The sequence below is a fragment of the Pseudophryne corroboree genome, assembly GCF_028390025.1.
Source record: "Pseudophryne corroboree isolate aPseCor3 chromosome 3 unlocalized genomic scaffold, aPseCor3.hap2 SUPER_3_unloc_17, whole genome shotgun sequence".
NCBI classification, from domain to species: Eukaryota; Metazoa; Chordata; class Amphibia; order Anura; family Myobatrachidae; genus Pseudophryne; species Pseudophryne corroboree.
Genome location: NW_026967505.1, coordinates 1,606,713 through 1,626,929, shown reverse-complemented (window position 1 = coordinate 1,626,929; position 20,217 = coordinate 1,606,713). Strand labels below are relative to the sequence as shown.

Genomic DNA, 20,217 nt, shown 5'->3' with positions numbered 1-20,217 from the left:
CTGTTCCCCTTGGCTTATATGGTGTGTCCGGAGTCCACCCTTCAGGAGAGGGTACTGTTATGACCCACGGCAGTGGTTATGTATTTTATGTTGTACTCCTGTTTCTATTCCCCTTGGCTTATATGGAGTGTCCGGAGTCCACCCTTCAGGAGAGGGTACTGTTATGACCCACAGCAGTGGTTATGTATTTTATGTTGTACTCCTGTTTCTGTTCCCCTTGGCTTATATGGAGAGTCCGGAGTCCACCCTTCAGGAGAGGGTACTGTTATGACCCACGGCAGTGGTTATGTATTTTATGTTGTACTCCTGTTTCTGTTCCCCTTGGCTTATATGGAGTGTTCGGAGTCCACCCTTCAGGAGAGGGTACTGTTATGACCCACGGCAGTGGTTATGTATTTTATGTTGTACTCCTGTTTCTGTTCCCCTTGGCTTATATGGAGAGTCCGGAGTCCACCCTTCAGGAGAGGGTACTGTTATGACCCACAGCAGTGGTTATGTATTTTATGTTGTACTCCTGTTTCTGTTCTCCTTGGCTTATATGGAGTGTCCGGAGTCCACCCTTCAGGAGAGGGTACTGTTATGACCCACGGCAGTGGTTATGTATTTTATGTTGTACTCCTGTTTCTGTTCCCCTTGGCTTATATGGAGAGTCCGGAGTCCACCCTTCAGGAGAGGGTACTGTTATGACCCACGGCAGTGGTTATGTATTTTATGTTGTACTCCTGTTTCTGTTCCCCTTGGCTTATATGGAGAGTCCGGAGTCCACCCTTCAGGAGAGGGTACTGTTATGACCCACGGCAGTGGTTATGTATTTTATGTTGTACTCCTGTTTCTGTTCCCCTTGGCTTATATAGAGTGTCCGGAGTCCACCCTTCAGGAGAGGGTACTGTTATGACCCACGGCAGTGGTTATGTATTTTATGTTGTACTCCTGTTTCTGTTCCCCTTGGCTTATATGGAGTGTCCGGAGTCCACCCTTCAGGAGAGGGTACTGTTATGACCCACAGCAGTGGTTATGTATTTTATATTGTACTCCTGTTTCTGTTCCCCTTGGCTTGTATGGAGTGTCCAGAGTCCACCCTTCAGGAGAGGGTACTGTTATGACCCCCGGCAGTGGTTATGTATTTTATGTTGTACTCCTGTTTCTGTTCCCCTTGGCTTATATAGAGTGTCCGGAGTCCACCCTTCAGGAGAGGGTACTGTTATGACCCACAGCAGTGGTTATGTATTTTATGTTGTACTCCTGTTTCTGTTCCCCTTGGCTTATATGGTGTGTCCGGAGTCCACCCTTCAGGAGAGGGTACTGTTATGACCCACGGCAGTGGTTATGTATTTTATGTTGTGCTCCTGTTTCTGTTCCCCTTGGCTTATATGGAGTGTCCGGAGTCCACCCTTCAGGAGACGGTACTGTTATGACCCACGGCAGTGGTTATGTATTTTATGTTGTACTCCTGTTTCTGTTCCCCTTGGCTTATATGGAGTGTCCGGAGTCCACCCTTCAGGAGAGGGTACTGTTATGACCCACGGCAGTGGTTATGTATTTTATGTTGTACTCCTGTTTCTGTTCCCCTTGGCTTATATGGAGAGTCCGGAGTCCACCCTTCAGGAGAGGGTACTGTTATGACCCACGGCAGTGATTATGTATTTTATGTTGTACTCCTGTTTCTGTTCCCCTTGGCTTATATGGAGTGTCCGGAGTCCACCCTTCAGGAGAGGGTACTGTTATGACCCACGGCAGTGGTTATGTATTTTATGTTGTACTCCTGTTTCTGTTCCCCTTGGCTTATATGGAGAGTCCGGAGTCCACCCTTCAGGAGAGGGTACTGTTATGACCCACGGCAGTGGTTATGTATTTTATGTTGTACTCCTGTTTCTGTTCCCCTTGGCTTATATGGAGAGTCCGGAGTCCACCCTTCAGGAGAGGGTACTGTTATGACCCACGGCAGTGGTTATGTATTTTATGTTGTACTCCTGTTTCTGTTCCCCTTGGCTTATATGGAGTGTCCGGAGTCCACCCTTCAGGAGAGGGTACTGTTATGACCCACAAGCAGTGGTTATGTATTTTATGATGTACTCCTGTTTCTGTTCCCCTTGGCTTATATGGAGAGTCCGGAGTCCACCCTTCAGGAGAGGGTACTGTTATGACCCACAGCAGTGGTTATGTATTTTATGTTGTGCTCCTGTTTCTGTTCCCCTTGGCTTATATGGAGAGTCCGGAGTCCACCCTTCAGGAGAGGGTACTGTTATGAGCCACGGCAGTGGTTATGTATTTTATGTTGTACTCCTGTTTCTGTTCCCCTTGGCTTATATGGGGTGTCCAGAGTCCACCCTTCAGGAGAGGGTACTGTTATGACCCACGGCAGTGGTTATGTATTTTATGTTGTGCTCCTGTTTCTGTTCTCCTTGGCTTATATGGAGTGTCCGGAGTCCACCCTTCAGGAGAGGGTACTGTTATGACCCACGGCAGTGGTTATGTATTTTATGTTGTACTCCTGTTTCTGTTCCCCTTGGCTTATATGGGGTGTCCAGAGTCCACCCTTCAGGAGAGGGTACTGTTATGACCCACGGCAGTGGTTATGTATTTTATGTTGTACTCCTGTTTCTGTTCCCCTTGGCTTATATGGAGTGTCCGGAGTCCACCCTTCAGGAGAGGGTACTGTTATGACCCACAAGCAGTGGTTATGTATTTTATGATGTACTCCTGTTTCTGTTCCCCTTGGCTTATATGGAGAGTCCGGAGTCCACCCTTCAGGAGAGGGTACTGTTATGACCCACAGCAGTGGTTATGTATTTTATGTTGTGCTCCTGTTTCTGTTCCCCTTGGCTTATATGGAGAGTCCGGAGTCCACCCTTCAGGAGAGGGTACTGTAATGACCCACGGCAGTGGTTATGTATTTTATGTTGTACTCCTGTTTCTGTTCCCCTTGGCTTATATGGGGTGTCCAGAGTCCACCCTTCAGGAGAGGGTACTGTTATGACCCACGGCAGTGGTTATGTATTTTATGTTGTGCTCCTGTTTCTGTTCTTCTTGGCTTATATGGAGTGTCCGGAGTCCACCCTTCAGGAGAGGGTACTGTTATGACCCACGGCAGTGGTTATGTATTTTATGTTGTACTCCTGTTTCTGTTCCCCTTGGCTTATATGGAGTGTCCGGAGTCCACCCTTCAGGAGAGGGTACTGTTTTGACCCACAGCAGTGGTTATGTATTTTATGTTATACTCCTGTTTCTGTTCCCCTTGGCTTATATGGAGAGTCCGGAGTCCACCCTTCAGGAGAGGGTACTGTTATGAGCCACGGCAGTGGTTATGTATTTTATGTTGTACTCCTGTTTCTGTTCCCCTTGGCTTATATGGAGAGTCCGGAGTCCACCCTTCAGGAGAGGGTACTGTTATGACCCACAAGCAGTGGTTATGTATTTTATGTTGTACTCCTGTTTCTGTTCCCCTTGGCTTATATGGAGAGTCCGGAGTCCACCCTTCAGGAGAGGGTACTGTTATGAGCCACGGCAGTGGTTATGTATTTTATGTTGTACTCCTGTTTCTGTTCCCCTTGGCTTATATGGGGTATCCGGAGTCCACCCTTCAGGAGAGGGTACTGTTATGACCCACGGCAGTGGTTATGTATTTTATGTTGTACTCCTGTTTCTGTTCCCCTTGGCTTATATGGAGTGTTCGGAGTCCACCCTTCAGGAGAGGGTACTGTTATGACCCACGGCAGTGGTTATGTATTTTATGGTGTACTCCTGTTTCTGTTCCCCTTGGCTTATATGGAGAGTCCAGAGTCCACCCTTCAGGAGAGGGTACTGTTATGAGCCACGGCAGTGGTTATGTATTTTATGTTGTACTCCTGTTTCTGTTGCCCTTGGCTTATATGGAGAGTCTGGAGTCCACCCTTCAGGAGAGGGTACTGTTTTGACCCACAGCAGTGGTTATGTATTGCACCAGCAGAGATAAAGGAGAGATATGGTGACTAAATCAGAGAAAAAATAAGATTTTACTCACCGGTAAATCTATTTCTCGTAGTCCGTAGTGGATGCTGGGGACTCCGTAAGGACCATGGGGAATAGACGGGCTCCGCAGGACACTGGGCACTCTAAAGAAAGATTTAGGACTATCTGGTGTTCACTGGCTCCTCCCCTATGACCCTCCTCCAAGCCTCAGTTAGGAACTGTGCCCGGAAGAGCTGACACAATAAGGAAGGATTTTGAATCCCGAGTAAGACTCATACCAGCCACACCAATCACACCATATAACACGTGATCGGAACCACGGTTAACAGTATGATAACAATGGAGCCTCTGAAAAGATGGTTCGCAATAACAACCCGAGTTTTGTAACAATAACTATGTACAAGTATTGCAGACAATCCGCACTTGGGATGGGCGCCCAGCATCCACTACGGACTACGAGAAATAGAATTACCGGTGAGTAAATTCTTATTTTCCCTGACGTCCTAGTGGATGCTGGGGACTCCGTAAGGACCATGGGGGTTATACCAAAGCTCCCAAACGGGCGGGAGAGTGCGGATGACTCTGCAGCACCGAATGAGAGAACTCCAGGTCCTCCTCAGCCAGGGTATCAAATTTGTAGAATTTTGCAAACGTGTTTGCCCCTGACCAAGTAGCTACTCTGCAAAGTTGTAAAGCCGAGACCCCTCGGGCAGCCGCCCAAGATGAGCCCACCTTCCTTGTGGAATGGGCTTTTATTGATTTAGGCTGCAGTAATCCCACCGCAGAATGCGCCAGCTGAATAGTGCTACAAATCCAGCGCGCAATAGACTGCTTAGAAGCAGGAGCACCCATCTTGTTGGGTGCATACAGGATAAACAGCGAGTCAGTTATTCTGACTCCAGCCATCCTGGAAACGTACATTTTCAGGGCCCTGACTACGTCCAGCAACTTGGAAGTCCCTAGTAGCCGCAGGCACCACAATAGGTTGGTTCAAGTGAAAAACTGAGACCACCTTCGGGAGAAACTGAGGACGAGTCCTCAATTCTGCCCTATCCATATGGAAAATCAGATAAGGGCTTTTACAAGACAAAGCCGCCAATTCTGAAACCCGCCTGGCCGAAGCCAGGGCCAACAGCATGACCACTTTCCACGTGAGATATTTTAAATCCACAGTCTTAAGTGGTTCGAACCAATGTGATTTCAGGAATTCCAAAACCACATTGAGATCCCAAGGTGCCACCGGGGGCACAAAAGGAGGCTGAATATGCAGAACTCCTTTGACAAAGGTCTGAACTTCAGGCAATGAAGCCAGTTCTTTCTGGAAGAAAATCGACAGAGCCGAAATCTGGACATTGATGGACCCCAATTTGAGGCCCAACATCACTCCTGCTTGCAGGAAGTGCAGGAATCGACCCAGTTGAAATTCCTCCGTCGGGGCCTTCATGGCCACACACCAAGCAACATATTTCCGCCAAATGCGGTGATAATGTCTTGCGGTGACATCCTTCCTGGCTTTGATCAGGGTAGGGATGACTTCCTCCGGAATACCCTTTTCCTTTAGGATCCGGTGTTCAACCGCCATGCCGTCAAACGTAGCCGCGGTAAGTCTTGGAACAGACAGGGTCCCTGCTGCAGCAGGTCTTGTCTGAGCGGCAGAGGCCAAGGGTCCTCTGCAAGCATCTCTTGAAGTTTCGGGTACCAAGCTCTTCTTGGCCAATCCGGAACCACGAGTATTGTTTTCACTCCTCGCCTTCTTATTATTCTCAGTACCTTGGGTATGAGCGGTAGAGGAGGAAACACATAAACCGACTGGTACACCCACGGTGTCACTAGAGCGTCCACAGCTATCGCCTGAGGGTCCCTTGACCTGGCGCAATATCTTTTTAGCTTTTTGTAGAGGCGGGATGCCATCATGTCCACCTGTGGTCTTTCCCAACAGTTTACCAGCATTTGGAAGACTTCTGGATGAAGTCCCCATTCTCCCGGGTGGAGGTCGTGCCTGCTGAGGAAGTCTGCTTCCCAGTTGTCCACTCCCGGAATGAACACTGCTGTCAGTGCTAACACATGATTCTCTGCCCATCAGAGAATCCTTGTGGCTTCTGCCATCGCCATTCTGCTTCTTGTGTCGCCCTGCCTGTTTACATGGGCGACCGCCGTGATGTTGTCTGACTGGATCAGTACCGGCTGGTTCTGAAGCAGGGGCCTTGCCTGGCTTAGGGCATTGTAAATGGCCCTTAGCTCCAGGATATTTATGTGAAGAGAATTCTCCTGATCTGACCACAGTCCTTGGAAATTTCTTCCCTTTGTGACTGCACCCCAGCCCCGAAGGCTGGCATCCGTGGTCACCAGGACCCAGTCCTGTATTCCGAATCTGCGGCCCTCTAGTAGATGAGCCCTCTGCAGCCACCACAGCAGCGACACCCTGGTTCTTGACGATAGGGTTATCCGTTGTTGCATCTGGAGATGGGACCCGGACCATTTGTCCAACAGGTCCCACTGGAATGTCCTTGCGTGGAACCTTCCGAATGGAATTGCTTCGTATGAAGCTACCACACTCGTGTGCATTGATGTACCAACACTTTTCCTGGTTTTAGGATGTCTCTGACTAGAGATGACAACTCCTCTGCTTTTTCCACTGGAAGAAACACTCTTTTCTGGTCTGTGTCCAGAATCATTCCCAGGAACAGAAGACGTGTCGTCGGGACCAGCTGTGACTTTGGAATATAGAGAATCCAGCCGTGCTGTTGTAGCACTTCCCGAGAAAGTGCTACCCCCACTACCAACTGTTCTTTGGACCTCGCCTTTATCAGGAGATCGTCCAAGTACGGGATAATTAAAACTCCCTTCTTGCGAAGGAGTATCATCATTTCGGCCATTACCTTGGTAAAGACCCTTGGTGCCGTGGATAACCCAAACGGCAGCGTCTGGAACTGATAGTGACAGTCCTGTACCAGGTACTCCTGGTGCGGAGGGTAAATGGGGACATGCAGGTACACATCCTTGATGTCCAGGGAGACCATGTAATCCCCCTCCTCCAGGCTCGCAATAACCGCCCTGAGCGATTCCATCTTGAACTTGAACCTTCTGAGATAAGTGTTCAAGGATTTTAAATTTAAGATGGGTCTCACCGAACCATCTGGTTTCGGTACCACAAACATTGTGGAATAGTAACCTTGTCCTTGTTGAAGGAGGGGTACTTTGACAATCACTTGCTGTGAATATAGTTTCTGAATAGCCACCAACACTGCCTCCCTGGCAGAGGGAGTTGCCGGTAGGGCAGATTTTAGGAAACGGCGGGGGGGTGGGAGACGTCTCGAATTCCAGCCTGTATCCCTGAGATACTACTTGAAGGACCCAGGGATCCACCTGTGAGAGAGCCCCCTGTGCGCTGAAATTCCTGAGACGGGCCCCCAACGTTCCCGGTTCCGCCTGAGCAGCCCCAGCGTCATGCTGTGGACTTACCGGACGCAGGGGAGGACTTCTGCTCTTGGGAACTAGCTGTGTGCTGCAGCTTTTTCCCCTTACCTCTGCCCCTTGGCAGAAAGGATGAGCCTCTAACCCTCTTATTTTTCTTTGGCCGAAAGGACTGTACCTGATAATACGGTGCTTACTTTTGCTGTGGGGTAGCCTGTGGCAAAAAGGTCGATTTCCCAGCAGTAGCTGTGGAAACGAGGTCTGAAAGGCCCTCCCCAAAAAGTTCCACCCCTTTATAGGGTAAAACTTTCATGTGCCGCTTTGAGTCTGCATCACCTGACCATTGCCGAGTCCATAACCCCCTTCTGGCGGCAATGGACATAGCGCTTATTTTTGATGCCAGCCGGCAAATATCCCTCTGTGCATCACGCATGTATAAGACTGCATCTTTTATATGCTCAATCGTCAGCAAAATATTGTCCCTATCCATGGTATCAATATTATCCGACAGGGAATCTGACCACGCAGCAGCAGCACTGTACATCCAAGCTGATGCAATCGCTGGTCGCAATATAATGCCTGTGTGTGTGTAAATAGCTTTTAGGGTAGCTTCCTATCAGCAGGTTCCTTCAGGGTGGCCGTATCCGGAGACGGTAGTGCCACCTTCTTTGATAAGCGTGTCAGCGCCTTATCTACCCTAGGGGGTGTTTACCAACGTGACGTTTTGAAATGATCAATTTCTTATCGGGGGAAGTCCATGCTTCCTCACACACCTCATTTAATTCCTCAGATGCAGGAAAAACTACAGGTAGTTTTTTCTCACCAAACATAATACCCTTTTTTGTGGTACCTGGGGTATTATCAGAAATGTGCAAAACATTTTTCATTGCCTCAATCATGTAACTGGTGGACCTATTGGAGGGTACACTAGTCTCATCATCGTCGACACTGGAGTCGGTATCCGTGTCGACGTCTGTATCTGTCACCTGAGGTAGCGGGCGTTTTAAAGCCCCTGATGACATTTGAGACGCTGGAACAGGCACAAGCTGTGTAGTGTAGCCAGCTGTCCTATGTCGTCAAACCTTTTGTGTAAGGAGTTGACACTTTCACGCAATTCCTTCCATAAGTCCAACCACACAGGTGTCGACCCCGCAGGGGTGACATCACATTCACAGGCATTTGCTTCGCCTCCACATCATTTTCCTCCTCATACATGTCGACACAGCAGTACCGACACACAGCAGACACACAGGGAATGCTCTTACAGAGGACAGGACCCCACAAAGCCCTTTTGCCAGCACACACCAGAGCGCTATATATCACAGGGATATTACCTATAAAAACGTGTTTTCCCCTTATAGCTGCATAATATATTTATACTGCACCTAATTTGTGCCCCCCCTCTTTTTTACCCTTTTCTGTAGTGCAGGACCGCAGGGGAGAGCCAGGGAGCTTCCTTCCAGCGGAGCTGTGAGGGGAAAAATGGCGCCAGTGTGCTGAGGGAGATGGCTCCGCCCCTTTTTCGGCGGGCTTTCTCCCGCTATTGTAAAAGTTCTGTCAGGGGTTAATAAACACCTATATAGCCCCTGGGGCTATATATGGTGCCAGTTCACCAGCCAAGGTGTTAATATTGCTGCTCAGGGTGACCCCCCCCCAGCGCCCTGCACCCATCAGTGACCGCAGTGTGTGGTGTGCATGAGGAGCAATGGCGCACGGCTGCAGTACCTTAGAGAAGACAGAAGTCTTCAGCCGCCGATTTTCCGGACCTTCTTGCTTCTGGCTCTGTAAGGGGGACGACGGCGCGGCTCCGGGAACGGACGACGAGGTCGGGTCCTGTGTTCGATCCCTCTGGAGCTACTTCGCTTCTTCTCCCCTTAGTCCCTCGATGCAGTGAGCTTGTTGCCAGCAGGTCTCACTGAAAATAAAAAACCTAACATATACTTTCTTCCTAGGAGCTCAGGAGAGCCCCTAGTGTGCATCCAGCTCGGCCGGGCACAGAAATCTAACTGAGGCTTGGAGGAGGGTCATAGGGGGAGGAGCCAGTGCACACCAGATAGTCCTAAATCTTTCTTTAGAGTGCCCAGTCTCTTGCGGAGCCTGTCTATTCCCCATGGTCCTTACAGAGTCCCCAGCATCCACTAGGATGTCAGAGAAATAAGCTTTATTAACAATGAAACAGACATACAGTGATATCTATTAACTAATGTGAATTAAAAACACAAGTTAAGAAATGCCATTTAACAGTGATTATGGGTCCAGAGTTATATATGTGAACTTCCCTCATATTAATGTGTCTTTTGGTAATCTATGTGTGTTAGCTAACATTGTTCTCAAAACTCCAATTTTTAAAGTATGGAATGAATCATATAGGGAGCTGGCTCTAAAGAAAGCATTGTAACCCTAAATTTCATTTAACCCCCTAGGGGAAATAGTACCCAGGGTATAAATCCATCTGGATTCTTTTTGTAACAGCACCCTGTTCCTGTTACTGCCCCTGAGGGATTTAGGTACATGGGCCCTCATTCCGAGTTGTTCGCTCGGAGATTTTCATCGCATCGCAGTGAGAATTCTCTTAGTGCGCATGCGCAATGTTCGCACTGCGACTGCGCCAAGTAACTTTACTATGGAGAAAGTAAGTTTACTCACAGCATTTTCATCGCTCCGACGTTCGCATTGTGATTGACAGGAAATGGGTGTTACTGGGCGGAAGCACGGCGTTTTAGGGGCGTGTGGCTGGAAACGCTACCGTTTCCGGAAAAAACGCAGGAGTGGCCGGAGAAACGGTGGGAGTGCCTGGGCGAACGCTGGGTGTGTTTATGACGTCAGCCAGGAACGAAAAGCACTGAACTGATCGCACAGGCAGAGTAAGTCTGAAGCTACTCAGAAACTGCTAACTCGTTTGTGATCGCAATATTGCGCATACATCGGTCGCACATTTAAGAAGTTTAGATTCACTCCCAGTAGGCGGCGGCTTAGCGTGTGTAACTCTGCTAAAATCGCCTTGCGAGCGATCAACTCGGAATGAGGGCCATGGTCTATTAGAATCGCCCTAATTAAGGCAACTCCATGTTTGCCCTCTAAGCAGGGCCTTGCAAATGGTTGATCACTTTGGTTCTTTTCATGGGCCTTTTTAATGGCACTGCGATGAAGGGCCATCCTCTCCCTAAATTGAAGAATAGTCTTGCCCACATAGGCAAGACCACAAGGACAAGTTTAAAGGTATATTACATGTGTAGTTGTGCAGGGAAGTCTGTGCCGGATTTTAATTTTTTGACCACTATGTGGGTGGTGAAATGTTGCTCCTGTAATAAGAGTATTACAGGTAGCACACCCTAGACATTTAAAACATCCCTGTTTTTGTCACAGAAAATAGGACTGACTAATCTTAGTAAGGTTAGAAACATCAAGTTTCATAACATAATCCCCTAGATTTTTGCCACGTGTGTGGCAAGACATGAGACGAGTTTCTGCTAATGTGGACAATGCCTGATCAGTCTGTATGATTGGCCACATTTGTTTTGCTTTCTTAACCACCCGTTTACTTGCTGTCGTATATTTATTGACCCAGGTTAGTTTTTTAACCCCCGAAACCCTATTTCTAATTTTGGGTGTGAGAGCCTGCTCCCGTGGCATATTAAGAACCCGTGTCTTTGACGCCTGTAATGCTTTCATTGGATATCCACGCTGGGCAAATTTACTCAACATGTTATCCAATGCCACTATGGTTTCTGCCGGGTCTGAGGTAATTCTTCTAACCCGCAGAAATTGCGAGTAGGGGAGTCCTGTCTTGAGAGCCAAAGGATGAAACATTTGATGACTAAGTAATGTATTCCGATCGGTGGGTTTGATGTAAATGGAGGTAGATACCCCTTTGTCACTACGGGTGATGGATACTTCTAAAAAATGTATTGTAAACTCATCCAATGTTGTGGTGAACTTCACTACATGTTCTGTTTATGTTTTTCCCATAGTTGGACCAGATCTTCCCTAGAGCCTTGCCAAAACACCAGGTCATCAATATAGCGTTTGTAATAAACTACCTGCGACATAACAGTTGTGTTAAGATAAAACATTTGTTTTTCAACATAGTGCATGAAGGCGCAGGCGTACGATCGGGCCACTGCCGACCCCATCGCACAGCATGCTATTTGTAAAAAGAATCCTCCATTAAAGACAAAGTAATTCCGACTCAAAACCAAATGTAACAACTTCAAAAAAAACTCCTAGGTCGGGGCCCGTATTTAAACGGTTCTCATTTAGTAGTAGATGCAGGTGTAGAGGCTAGTGACATCAGCACTACACATCAACATGTGCTCAGGTAAGTCACCCAATTCTTGCATTTGTATCAAGAGAGTAGTTGTGTCTTTTAAATAAGACGGTGTAGCTTGGATGCATGGATTTAAAATGCATCCAAAAATATTGATACTGAATGATATAAAGAGCCCCTGGCCGACACTATAGGTCGGCCAGGTAGGTCTACGAGTGACTTATGTATCTTAGGCACAGTGTAAAAAAGGGGCACTTTCGGATATTCTACACACAATGCTTTCTTAACTTCAGAAGAAATAAGGCCCTGTTCACAAACATCCTGTAAATACTGGTCCAATTCTTTTTTAAACTCTCGAGTTGGGTCCCTAGTCAGTCTCCTATAAGTGGATGTGTCGTTGAGCTGACGATCACATTCACGTATATAAGACCCAAGGTATATATATGTATATATGTATTGTTCCATTAAATATTAAGGACACCGTGTATGGATACCGTGTGTGGGATGAAATTGTTCAGGGTCACATAAGTAATAATTCGGTGGTTGCGAGGATATTGTCACATATTACCTCAACAAGTTATTAGCAATACCGGATTCATGTATATTACTGTATGATACTGTGGTCGGTTTGAACTGGTCTTTAGGTGGGAGCCCAGAAGTAACCTGTAATCACATCACAAGATTAGGTGTCGCTCAGTGTTCCAGCTGACCAATGACACACAGTGTACTGAATATGTCCCGCCCCTGGACCAATGGAAGATCTTACATTCCCTATTGTACTATTAGTGGAACATTGTATAAAGGACGCACCTGGGCCAGGTTTCAGTCACCTTTCTCAGAGGTCATCTTGTAAGGCGACGGAGGCCTGGAATCCGGTGGCGCAGCGTATGTATGACGGTAACTGATCCTATTGTATTGGTATAGTTGTATTGCTAATTGTACTTGCATTTATTTCCCGTCTGTTGTATATTATTGCACGTATTACTGTATCCTTGAATTGTATTGTGTTGCTACAGTGTAGCATAGTTATCCCTTTGTGTCCGCTAGGGACTAATATATATGGTTATTGGATTGGACCTTTACTCCAAACTTACCCATCTGTCTCGTCTGTTATTTTGTTAATCTGGCGAAGCGTCAGGGACACTTCCAACACTATACTAAGGTCTAAGTGTGTTATATTGCTGTAGCCATATATATTCACCAAAGTATTATGAGTGCATCAACGCTCAAAAGGTACGCTAAGTGGCGCTACGCATAGGTACGCCCGTAGCTAGGAATAAAGTGTAAACAGCGTAACATTGAGGAAACTGCGCAACTGACCTATTGTCCATCAGTTTACTTTAAAAACAGTTTATCAGAGTAAAAAAAACCAGAACAGTTGAACAGACAAAATTTAATTAAAACCAACAAATGATAAAACTATTTAATTACACAGAGACCCCCCCCTTCCCCCCGTAATATCATCCCACTATTCAAATGCGCTGTCAAAATCGGACATAGCCAAAATTGCACCAGAAATATTTTGCTTTTAAACAACTTTATTTCATATCTTTAATACACATATTTTTGTCTGTATTTTAAACTTAAAAAATACTTTACTCTGCACAACAGCCTATGGGGGTCATTCAGACCCATCCGCAATAGTGGCCCGCAGCAGTTTACCCGGTGGTGGCAAAATGCACATGCACAGCAGCCGTGCAGACACACACATTGTGGTCGCATCCCTGAGGGGTGAACGCGGGTGGGCCGGGGCCATTTTCCAGGAGGGGGGGGGGGTTGCGTGATGTCACATCTGCGTTCATCTCTGATTAACCCCCTATAAGCTTCCAGAGTGCACCTCATATCTCATCTTTTCCAAGTTACTACAAATGATATGAGATCGGTAGCAGCACTACTTTCAGGATTATTACACAGAACACACATAAAGGCTGACACAGCAAATAACAGTAACACATACAAGGGATTCATTAGAAATAAGGAAGCATAATCATCATTAAGTCTAATTATCAACTGATTCTGTGTGGAACACATACACCTCTTTACTGCCTCCAGCAGCCCCTGGTACTGCACTGTGACCACCCGCCCCATCTCCCCCCACTATTGCCATCCACCCCATGTCTCCCCCACTACTGCCACGCACCCTGTCCTCTCCCCACTACTGCCACCCACCCTGTCTCCCCCCACTACTGACATCCACCCGTGTCTCCCCTACTACTGCCACCTGCCCTGTCTCCCCTACTACTGCCGCCCGTCCCATCTCCCCCCACTATTGCCATCCACCCGTGTCTCCCCTACTACTGCCACCTGCCCTGTCTCCCCGCTCTGACACCTCAGCCCTGCTTGCAGATGTTTACCCACATAGACATTGCCTCCAGCAGCTCCCACTACTGCCACCCACCCTGTCTCCCTCCTCAGCCCTGCTTGGGGACGTTTACCCACATACACATTGCATCCAACAGCTCCTACTACTGCCCGCTGCCCTGTCTCCCTCCTCAGCCCTGCTTGGGGACATTTACCCACATAGACATTGCCTCCAGCAGCTCCCACTACTGCCACCCACCCTGTCTCCCTCCTCAGCCCTGCTTGGGGACGTTTAACCTCATAGACATTGCCTCCAGCAGCTCCTACTTCTGCCCCCTGCCCTGTCTCCCTCCTCAGCCCTGCTTGGGGACAATATTACCCACATAGACATTGCCTCCAGTAGCCCCCGCTACTGCACTACTGCCACCCACCCTGTTTCCCCTGACATCTTAGCACTGCTTGGGAATTTATGGTACTGCTAACAGTCCATCAACAGATGGAAGAAACCCGGGCAGTACGGAGGCAGCAGCTGCTTCTGGTATTATGGTCATGCAAGGCTGGGACTCAGTAAGATTACTTAATAGAGGGTCTAAATTCAGTAAGGATAGCAGATGCTGCTAATTAGCAATCCTTTTCCTAGCGTGCTAGGGGCCACCCATCGCAAGGCCACCCAGCATGCTGACCACCGCCTACCCCCTTGATGAAGCAGAAATTGCGATTGCCTCACAATTTCTGCTTTATCGTAGAAATTAGTGAAGCCTCCTGCTGCCGCTGCTTGCGCAGGAGGCCCGCTGCTGCCGCTGCTTGCGCAGGAGGCCCGCTGCATTTTTCTTGATCATGGCGGCTGCATGTGATGTCACACAGCCGTGATCATGCCCGTCTGTCCTCCGTTCGCGCCACACTGCCCCCGCACCGCTCCGTTTCCTCCCTGGAAATGGAGCATTGCCCGCCCACCCCCGTGACTGCCTCTGCCTGACAGGCAATCACATTTTCTGCGTCCCCTCTGCAGAAAATGCAGGTGCATGCACGGGATGGGCGCAGTGGATGCGCCCGCAATTTTTCAATAATTCCGTTTGGATCACACACTGCGATCAAACCTGAATTAGGCCCCGAGTCATCATCTTACAGGCAGCCAGTGAAGGGAGCAGAGAATGGGTGTTATGTGGCAGGAACGGGCTGGTTAGGTAACAACCTGGCTGCTGCATTCTGTACAAGCTACAAGCTCAGTAATTATTTTGCTGGGAGACCCAGGTAGAGGACATTGCAGTAGTCTGTGCGTGATGATACAAGTACATGTATGACTGTAGGTAGATCTTCTGAGGGAAATAAGTGATGGAGTCTGGCTATGTTCCTCAGATAAGGATCTGATTGTGGCTGATACCTGATGTCTAAGTGTCACTCCACAATCCAGGACACCAAGATTCTGCACAGGATCAGAATTTTGTAACTCTGAACCCCCAAGTGTAAGTCTGGTTGGTTTGCAAAGCTGAGCTGTAGCCCTGTCCTTTGTTGGTGAGCTTCTACCATATGGACCTGTTTCACCAGGACTGAGTCACAGCCAACTGGCATCACCCACACCTGGAGCTCAGCTAGACAACCATTTAGGATTGGGACTGGGTTCTCAGTGTCTGGAGCAAAAGACAGATCATCTGCATAGCAGTGGTAGATGAGGACATGACATCTGATTATTTCACCATGCAGTAGCATGTATATTGCAAAAAGCATAGGAGATACGATAAGAACCTTGAAGAACAACGCATGGCAATGATGAGTATACTCCAGAAGATTAAAATTGCTTCTCACCTGTGTGTCTTCTCTGGTGTGTAACAAATTGTGATTTGTGTGTAAAACATTTCCCACACTCAGAACATGGAAATGGCTTCTCACCTGTGTGACTTCTGTGATGTACAACAAGAGCTGATTTGTGTGCAAAACCTTTCCCACACTCAGAGCATGGAAATGGATTCTCACCTGTGTGACTTTGCTGATGTCTAACAAGATGTGATTTCTGTGTAAAACATGTCCCACACTCAGAGCAAGAAAATGGCTTCTCACCTGTGTGACTTCTGTGATGTATAACAAGAGCTGATTTGAGTGCAAAACATTTCCCACACTCAGAGCATGGAAATGGATTATCACCTGTGTGACTTTGCTGATGTGTAACAAGATGTGATTTCTGTGTAAAACATTTCCCACACTCAGAGCAAGAAAATGGCTTCTCACCTGTGTGACTTCTGTGATGTATAACAAGAGCTGATTTGAGTGCAAAACATTTCCCACACTCAGAGCAAGAAAATGGCTTCTCACCTGTGTGACTTTTCTCATGTTTAAAAAGATCTCTTTTGTGTGCAAAACATTTCCCACACTCAGGACATGGAAATGGCTTCTCACCTGTGTGACTTCTCTGATGTGTAACAAGTTCTGATTTCTGAGTATAACTTTTCGTGCACTCAGAGCAAGAAAAAGGCTTCTCACCTGTGTGATTTCTCTGATGAATAACAAGATGTGATTTGTGTGCAAAACATTTTCCACAGTCAGAACATGGAAATGGCCTCGCACCTGTGTGACTTCGCTGATGTCTAACAATATCTGATTTCCGGGCAAAACATTTCCCACACTCAGAGCAAGAAAATGGCTTCTCACCTGTGTGACTTCTGTGATGTATAACAAGTTGTGATTTCCGGGCAAAACATTTCCCACACTCAGAGCAGGAAATTGGATTCTCACCTGTGTGACTTCTGTCATGACTAACAAGATCTGATTTTTGTGCAAAACATTTACCACACTCAGTACATGGAAATGGCTTCTCACCTGTGTGACTTCTCTTATGTTTAACAAGATCTGATTTGTTTGCAAAACATTTCCCACACTCAGGACATGGAAAAGGCTTCTCACCTGTGTGACTTCTCTGATGTTTAACAAGTTGTGATTTCCAGGCAAAACATTTCCCACACTCAGAGCAAGAAATTGGATTCTCGCCTGTGTGACTTCTGTTATGACTAACAAGATCTGAATTTTGTGCAAAACATTTACCACACTCAGGACATGGAAATGGCTTCTCACCTGTGTGACTTCTCTGATGTCTAGCAAGTTGTGATTTCTGTGCAAAATATTTCCCACACTCAGAACATGGAAATGGTGATGTACCTGTGTGACTTCTCTTATGTGCATCAAGAGTTGATTTGTATGTAAAACAGTTCCCACACTCAGAACAGGAATATGGTTTCTCACCTGTATGTATTCTCTTATGTATTACAAGTTGTGATTTATATGTAAAACATTTCTCACACTCAGAACATGGAAATGGATTTTCACCTGTGTGACTTCGCAGATGTGTAACAAGTTGTGATTTCCAGGTAAAACATTTCCCACACTCAGAACATGAAAATGGCTTCTCACCTGTGTGATTTCTGTTATGACTAACAAGATCTGATTTATGTGCAAAACATTTCCCACACTCAGGACATGGAAATGGCCTTTCACATGTGTGACTTCGCTGATGTGTAATAAGTTGTGATTTCTGGGTAAAACATTTCCCACACTCAGAACAGGAATATGGTTTCTCACCTGTATGTATTCTCTCATGTGTAACAAGACCTGATTTGTATGTAAAACATTTCCCACACTCAGAACATATCAGTGGCCTCTCACCTGCCTTAGCTGGCTGATGGGTAATAAGGTTTGTGTTCTGTGTAAAACATTTGGTATCTATAGACCAGGGAAACACTGTATCTACTCTCAGAGCTGTAACAGATGCACCAATATCAGAGTGATCAGGAGAACATTCCCCAGGATCAGAGGGACCAGCTGATAGAGCTGGATGTATAATTGGGGTAATGGGGTTATCTCCTGGAGAATCCTGTCTACTGTCATTATCTTTTATGTCACAATCCGGGGATAACATTAGATGTCCTTCTGAGATATTCCTGCTTGTGTGTCCATCTGCTGGAAATAAAACACATTATGGAAATGTGAAATTTTCTGTAACAATATTAATCTTGTAAACAATAGGAGAAGACGACTTTCTGGGACACTTAATAGTAAATGTGTGTATTAAAACATAACTTTTAATGAAGGCTTTATAATAATGTCTCCTAACGTTACTCCTGGAAGCATTGGTAAGGCAGCATTCCTTTATGTGTGTGCTCATACGCTGGTAAGCCTGTACATGTGTTACTCACCCTTATATAAGGTATATTGCTACAGCAGAGTAGGTGTGGAACAAGGTATTTTACATGCAATATACCATATAATACCCTGTAATCATCATCTACTAGGTTATAATCCACTGTAACACCCCCATCTTCAGTGTCTTACCTCTATTCTCTCACTTGTAATAAGGATGATGTGTGTACGGTAAGTATGATATAGAGAATTACATATCAGAATCTATACAGCTGTCACCATACTTCTGCTTCTCATACGTGTGCTACTGGCAGCAGTGAACATCTGAGTGAGAGTACAGGGAAAACAGCAGAGTCTGATGAGAAAGAGATTGGATCTGCCTTTGCAGGGATGTACCACACTTGTTAGTATATAAAAAAATAAATAAGAGGGGCCTGAGTCCATCCAGACGTGCTTTCTGGAGTTCTCCTCACTAAGTGGCTTATCTACCCTCCTTGATAGCTCTCAGCCACCGGCTGGGACCAAGACCCAATCTATTAAGTACCCCACTCCTCCTGCCCTAAAGCCGCTCACTCTGCTCAGTCCGGGCACTGTTCACTGCTGCAGCCTAGTGACACAGCTGAAGCCATGGGCTGTATTCTGGGGCTAAGTGCGCCCAGTCTTTCTTGCACGCTCCGCGCTTTTGCCTCAGGTGGGAGCACTGGCTCTTGCTACTGCAGGGGGCAGAATGGGCTGCGCACAGTCACTGGAGCCCCTTGGAAAGTGAGGTGATGATCAAGCACTCTTGCTCCATTGCCCTTTCTCCGAATTCCACTAGCCGATCTGCTTAGGTATCCGTGTCACCCCCCCAGGGATGTTGGACCTTCGGCCCTGCTAGGTATGAAACATGGCTGCTGCTAGTAGAGAGGGTGGGGCTTGTGGGTCTCACCGGTTCTGTACAAAGGTCCACTGGTAGGCCGCCCTCTTTGATGCCAACGCCCTTAGCACTCTCTACCTCCACCAAGCTCACGAGTGCCGCCCTCATGATGCTTCTGGACGTGTTGATAAAGGATATCCACACCCTTCTCCTGATACACGATCTCCAGATCATCCTTAGACATTCCGCTGAAGTCCGCCATCTTGTGCGTTCTCCTGCGCTGCAGTTACTCCTCTCCTAACTCGGCTTCTCCAATCAGGTGACTGAAAAGCCACCTAAGATTATCCCACCGCTATGCCAGCAATTTCTGTGACCGGACGGTTCTGTATGAAAGCCCTCGCATCCTGCCCCAGTCACGGAATGGATGTTTAGGTCACACGGGATCTGGCCACTTAGGAGATTCCCACTTACCATCAGTAACCACCTATTACTGACTCGACCCACTGCGCAGTGGGTGGGTACTACGCTGCCACCAGATTCTTTGTTGCCATGGAGTCTGGAACCATGGTACTGCTCTGTATGCGTCGACACGCTGTCTTACCACACCTGCATAGTGTTGACAAAGCACTACTAGTCACTGGACTAGGCCTCCACACGGTAGCTGGTGGGAGGCGGATCTTGGAGATGCTGACTGGACCCTGGACAGCCGTAAAACTGAACTATGTTTGGCATAGCACTGCAGGTCACAAGATGAAGCGGTCGTCTTGAGGCAGATGTTTATTCACTCAAACAGTCTTAAAAAAGACTCTTCCCTATTGCTAGGGGCAACAACAATACAGCAAAATGTTTACAGCAGAGTGAAAATGGTATAATACCTCTGGAGGCTCACAGGCCTCCTCTTTTTTTCTTACTCCAATACACATACCACAGGGGGTAAGTCCACCGTGCTGTTCTCAACCAATCATTGTTTACCCATGTGATGTGCATGCCTTGGCCACATGCACAGCTAACATTGTCCTCTGTGGACGGTGGGGAGTAGTCACTCTCCTTTGACCGTCCCATCCTGGAGGGTTGTTATCCGCCCTGGTGACGTTCAGTCTAGGCAGGGGGAAGCTTTCTCATCTAAACTACTTCCATGAATCTGCCCGGGTTCCCAGCTCACCATCTCCAGCCTAAACTTGGGCTCCAGAGATGGGAGGCCTAGATCCCCGGTTAGGGTTTCCTGCCCACCGAGGGTGATCCCTATGGAGCTCCAGAAAACCATTCAGCTTGTTTTAAAGCTGAGCTGCTCCTCTCTCTCCCCATG

The 20,217-nt window shown here is 47.3% G+C and overlaps 1 protein-coding gene across 1 annotated transcript; it reads right to left on the bottom strand.

Annotated features, from left to right (window-relative positions):
- Positions 1–13,844: 13,844 nt before the first annotated feature.
- LOC134983517 (oocyte zinc finger protein XlCOF6-like) lies at positions 13,845–19,173 on the bottom strand. The gene is made up of 2 exons (XM_063949174.1): positions 19,043–19,173; positions 13,845–17,634 (listed from the first exon to the last, which is right to left on the bottom strand). Exons 1-2 carry the CDS (start codon positions 19,171–19,173, stop codon positions 15,717–15,719), a joined length of 2,049 nt encoding a protein of 682 aa, XP_063805244.1. The 3' UTR covers positions 13,845–15,716.
- Between the last annotated feature and the right edge of the window lie 1,044 nt (positions 19,174–20,217).